Here is a 5,685-nt window from a genome sequence, read left to right as displayed (position 1 = left end):
TCGAATCTCGGCTGAGCAGAAAGAGAAAAAAATGAGGAGAGAGGAGGAGGGGAATGAGGAATTGGCCAGGGGGGAATGATGGTGGTTCTCGGCATTTGTGAAAACATAGGAGCAGAGGAAGACGCGAGGGAGTTAGTCCCCGCTAATCCCATGGTTCTCGACGGGTTTGCTAGTAAGGGAGTTAGTCCCCGCGAGTCCCTTCTAATCTCATTAAGCTTAGTCCCGGACTGTTAACAAACACAGGACTAAACTACTACATAGACCAGTCCAACCAGCGAAAGCTAGCGAGCTAAAACAAACACACCCTAAGAGGATTAAAGACCCCTACAAAATTTATATGGATTTTAAAGAATTTGAATGGACCGTGGTGGATTGTTTTGGAAGGATTTGAAATCCTAAGTGGTGAGGTTAAGTTCTTTTTAGTCTTGGTTATATATATTTTTTTCTCTCAAATCCCACAAAATCCACAACTTATTGAAATCTTCAAAAATTTTAATTTTTTTAATATACTTAGATTCGGATGAATTTTAAAATCCTTTAAAATATTTTAATTGACTACTCATAGATTTGAATGGATTCTAAAATCATTTGAATGGATTCTAAGATCTTTTAATTGACTACTCCTAGATTTAAATGGATTCTAAAATCTTTTAAAATCCTCTTAAATATAAGGTTAACTACACCCCTAAACCATGTCACTAATGCCAACACCTACACCGGAGAGAGAAAGAGAGAGAAGCAGAAGAAAGAAATCATTTAAAAACGAAACGCCACCAACCGGCAACCTCCTCATCCGTCACTTTCCATTTGCTATTCAACACCCACTTCTGACTCCCTCCTACTTCCCACACACACTCTCTCTCTCCTCTCACTGCATCTCAAAATATCAGTTTCTGCGAATTCGATCCGGCTTTGCTCAATAACCAGGTTCGTAATCTCTTATTTTCTTACTTAATTTGCTGAATTCGTAAGCTCTTAAGCAAATTTGATCGCTTTCCGATAGCTCAGATCAATTTTTTTCCTTCAAAATTTTTAAATTTTTTTTTGATTTTTCAGCTTCATTTTCTAGCATGCAATTCGGTTCTTACAAGTTCGTTGTTGTGAAATGTGAATTTTTGCATGTAGTTTGTTTAAATTAATATTTTGGGGGCCGAAAAAATGGATAATTTTCTTAATTAATTACAGTTAATCGCAATTAGTGGAGATTAGTCGCTCCAGTGGAATGTGCTTAGTATTCAAACGCTGTATTATTGCGAATACATGCGAATCTCGTTTTGATTCCGGAACAGTGATTTGCGTCATTGACTTATGCTTCAAGCTGCCATTGATCCAATCGAACTAAAAGATTTAAGCTTTTTTTTTTTGTTTTAAAAAAATAGCTTTTGAGCTGCTTATACAGCTTACGAAATGGGATCGGGATCATGGCACATGGAGAAAAGAGACAGCTTCCGGGTCGAACCCGTTAGAGACATTGATAATGTGCTTGAAAATGGGTCTCTCTCGATTATCGTGCTTGGCGCTTCCGGTGATCTTGCCAAGAAGAAGACTTTTCCGGCACTCTTCAACCTTTATCGGCAGGTATATATTACGTTTTTTTGTAGTTGCATGCTTAAATATGATCGATCGTGAACTTATGTGAATTGCACTTAAAATTTGATGAAAAAAAAGTCGGCAGAGTATGCTGTGGAACAATGCAATGTGAGTGTGACATTACTACTGGGTGTGTTGTTGTCTAGGGATTTCTGCTACCAGAAGAAGTTCACATTTTTGGATATGCGAGGACTAAGATTTCTGATGATGAGCTAAGAAACCGCATACGTGGGTGAGCTTTCTTTTCTGCAATCTTTTTCGCAATTCCATTATCATTCGTACGAGTGTTCATAACTGTACATTTCGTTTAGCTCACTTAAACTAATGCTAGGTTCAATTCTTTTCCTCATCTTTTCTGGACTGCTCTGCAGGTATCTTGTCAGTGACAAAGGAGCTTCGCCCAAGGACGTGGAGAATGTAACCAATTTTTTGCAACTGGTCAGTGCCTTATGCAACATTTTTGTACAGCTCCATTCATATAATATCATTCTGTAAAGATATTGAATTGCATAATAATTTTCTTTTGTAGATCAAATATGTTAGTGGTTCTTATGATGGTGAGGAAGGATTTCGCCTGCTTGATAAGGAAATTTCAGATAATGAAATCTCAAAGAATAGTGCGGAAGGATCATCCCGCAGGCTCTTTTATCTTGCACTTCCTCCATCAGTATACCCCTCTGTCTGCAGGATGATCAGGCATTATTGCATGAATAGATGTAAGCTTTTCCCCAATACAATTTAGGTTTTCACCAAAAACACTGTATCAACACGGATAATTTCAATTAGCTACTCTTTCTAACAGTCATACATGTTGGCATTAAATGGTTCCAGAGTGAAGTTAAATGACAGGTCGATATTAATATTTACAATTGTCTGATTATGATCATATCAGCTGATCTTGGTGGATGGACTCGTATTGTTGTTGAGAAGCCATTTGGCAAGGATTTGGACTCTGCAGAACAACTCAGTAACCAGATCGGGGAGTTGTTCGAGGAATCACAAATTTACCGTATCGATCACTATCTGGGGAAGGAATTGGTGCAGAATCTGGTAATATTATAATGTCTGCATATACTTGCTTAGACGTTTCTGGTTATTAATATTAATGAAATATGCTTATATTTTTATTTGTATGTAAATTTGCAGTTAGTACTCCGTTTTGCAAATCGATTCTTTTTGCCCCTTTGGAACCGAGACAACATTGAGAATGTACAGGTGAGAATCCTTGCCTCGGTACTGATGATTGGATGTCAGTATGACGTTGACAATATACAGTACATGTGGTACCCCAAGACGTTTAACATGCAGTAAATTTCATCCCCGTCTTTTCTCTTTTAATTATGTTTATTTGGCAGATTGTGTTTAGGGAGGATTTTGGAACTGAAGGTCGAGGTGGATACTTTGATGAATATGGGTATGCTTCACCAGTTCTGTTGTCCCAATTTGTTACTTTGTATTTTTTGTTAATAGGATCCATATTCACTGCTGTTTGTAGGGAATTATTTTATTAACTACATTTTTTTGAGATCATATGTTGCTATTTGTATCTGGAAATATAATTGGATGTATTGAATAATCAATTTTATTTTTTGGGCAGAATTATCCGCGATATTATTCAAAATCATCTCTTGCAGGTGAGACCTTTATGCATCAGAATTTTCTTCTTACCTTCCCTCCCGGTGAACCTTCATATCAGGATAAAGGCACTAAAACTTTCACCTGATTTATTCAATCACATTTTTTTGCAGGTTCTATGCTTGGTTGCCATGGAAAAACCTATTTCCCTAAAACCTGAGCACATACGGGACGAGAAAGTAAAGGTGTGTGCATCCCAGATTCATTATGATGATACACTCTCTATAGTTTTCAGAAGGAAAAAACCAATTTGAAACTTGTCCCCAAAGGAGATATGAAATGTTCTTTCATTATATGTTCTCTTTGTTCCAGAATGCCTTTTTGTATCAGTTGATGATTAACGGATGTAAATTTAGGTTCTTCAATCAGTGATGCCAATTAAGGATGATGAAGTTGTTCTTGGACAATATGATGGCTACACAGACGATCCAACTGTTCCTGACCACTCTAACACTCCAACCTTTTCAACCGTGATTCTGCGAATCCACAATGAAAGATGGGAAGGTATGGTAACTTTCACAATTCATTTACATTTTATTTGAACTAATTTTTGAGCCTTACATTTGGGAAGTACTATTGTCTTGGAGGTTCGACTAAAATATAATGGTTTGCTTTTTATATGAATTTATATTATGCGCTGAACTTACCATCAATGCGATTTCCTTCAGGTGTTCCTTTTATACTAAAGGCCGGGAAAGCATTAAATTCAAGAAAGGCAGAAATAAGAGTTCAATTTAAGGATGTTCCTGGTGACATATTCAAATGTAAGGCACAGACCTTTATAATTCTGTAGGGCTTAATTTCAACATATTGCTCCGTTAATTGTATATCATGTTATTGCTAATTTGTTCTCCTTTACTTCAAATTCTGGCACCAAAAGGGAAATTCATGGTTTCCTGCTATGAATCATTCCTGTAAAAGATAATGATAGTTGATAAGCACGTTGGCTTATTATCTCAATATGTTTTAATTCGCTATCTTCTTGTTGGTTGTTTTTATATTCCATATTTTGTTCACTGTTATCTCGTTCTTTTTTAGGTAAGAAGCAAGGGAGGAATGAGTTTGTAATACGCTTGCAACCTTCAGAAGCTATGTACATGAAACTTACGGTAATGTGTTCACTGTCAAGTCCAATGACAGTATGTTTGAGCTGATATCTTCAAATTTCATGTGCATTATCACCGGGCAAAGCTTTCATATAGTGCTTTAGTTTCTTGCCAAATTACCAATTCACTTTAGCAAAAGGTTAGAATACTTTGTAAGGTCCTCAATCCAAGTAAATAGGAACCCACGCTTTATGTGTCACATTCATTAAGCAGAGAAACGCTAGGAGAGTCCGTCGCCTTGAGCATGTTCACTTACCAGCTCAATGTCTGTTATGCAGGTGAAGCAGCCTGGACTTGAGATGTCAACTGTCCAAAGTGAATTAGACTTGTCATACGGGCAACGTTATCAAGGGGTAACTATCCCGGAGGCTTATGAACGTCTAATTCTTGACACGTAAGGCACCCCCCTTTCTATTTTCAGAATCTTTTATGCTTATGAACGTCTAATTCTTCCACTCAACTTGAAGGACAACGCCATAAGATTAATCAATCATGACAATTGGTATTTGTTTTGACAGAATAAGAGGTGATCAACAACATTTTGTACGAAGAGACGAGTTGAAGGTAAACAACATCATACACTTTTTTCTTTACACTTATTTTCTTGGCATGCTGCCATTTTCCCAATTGACTGATTCATTGTGCCAATCAATCATCAGGCGGCGTGGGAAATCTTCACCCCTCTTCTGCACAGGATTGACAATGGTGAGGTAAAGCCGCTTCCATACCAGCCAGGCAGTCGGGGTCCTGCAGAAGCGGATGCACTGCTAGAAAAAGCTGGCTACGTACAAACACATGGCTACATATGGATCCCTCCTACCTTGTAGAATGCTCACCCTTCTAACTTCCAGCTCGGGCGTGCCCTTACGCGGTGTGCCGGAAAAGTGTTGTTTTAACACTGCAATCTTTTATAAGCTATGCAACCAGAATAAGAGTGCAGTATGCTATGTGTATTCAAAACACCTAAACGCCGGCGTTTTTACGAGGGTGTGTCGATAGGGGTCACACGAAATAGACTTGTTGAAGAGTGTTTTGTTCCTATTGAAACATGAACAAATGTTGGGAGGGGAGAAACCCTAAACCCGAATACAGAGTCTCGGATGCATGGATAAATAAAAGGGTTGATTGCTAGTCGAAATATTTTTCTTTGTTATGGTTTCCTTGATATGGAGGAAAAAAGAAGAGAAGATTCTTAGTCGAAGTAGTGGTGCCCTAATAACGGAAAGAAAATTTGAGCTCGTTTGAGAATGTTTCTTTGGAAATCACTTTTACTTAAAAATGCTTTTTTTAGAAGCACATTGTGAAACATTTGAAAGTACTTTAAAAAAAAAATTGTTGAAAACGGAGGGGGATT

General features: G+C 37.6%; 1 protein-coding gene across 1 annotated transcript; it reads left to right on the top strand.

Annotated features, from left to right (window-relative positions):
• The first annotated feature begins 701 nt into the window (after positions 1–701).
• Positions 702–5,469, top strand: LOC126612006 (glucose-6-phosphate 1-dehydrogenase 6, cytoplasmic). Its single transcript, XM_050280295.1, has 16 exons — positions 702–927; positions 1,380–1,578; positions 1,737–1,822; positions 1,962–2,028; positions 2,120–2,306; positions 2,483–2,640; positions 2,737–2,805; positions 2,946–3,004; positions 3,188–3,224; positions 3,339–3,410; positions 3,582–3,729; positions 3,894–3,989; positions 4,264–4,334; positions 4,610–4,725; positions 4,850–4,895; positions 4,991–5,469. Exons 2-16 carry the CDS (start codon positions 1,408–1,410, stop codon positions 5,156–5,158), a joined length of 1,551 nt encoding a protein of 516 aa, XP_050136252.1. The 5' UTR covers positions 702–927; positions 1,380–1,407; the 3' UTR covers positions 5,159–5,469.
• The last annotated feature ends 216 nt before the right edge of the window (positions 5,470–5,685 follow it).

The sequence above is a fragment of the Malus sylvestris genome, chromosome 17 (genome assembly GCF_916048215.2).
Source record: "Malus sylvestris chromosome 17, drMalSylv7.2, whole genome shotgun sequence".
NCBI lineage: Eukaryota > Viridiplantae > Streptophyta > Magnoliopsida > Rosales > Rosaceae > Malus > Malus sylvestris.
This window is presented reverse-complemented; position numbering and strand designations above follow the sequence as displayed.

Bases quoted from the DNA above. Each gene is read 5' to 3' on its own strand.
- LOC126612006 (XM_050280295.1), top strand. From the start codon at position 1,408: ATGGGATCGGGATCATGGCACATGGAGAAAAGAGACAGCTTCCGGGTC. The intron at 2,641-2,736 runs GTAATATTATAA...GTAAATTTGCAG, and splicing joins AGGAATTGGTGCAGAATCTG to TTAGTACTCCGTTTTGCAAA. The intron at 4,726-4,849 runs GTAAGGCACCCC...TTGTTTTGACAG, and splicing joins GAACGTCTAATTCTTGACAC to AATAAGAGGTGATCAACAAC.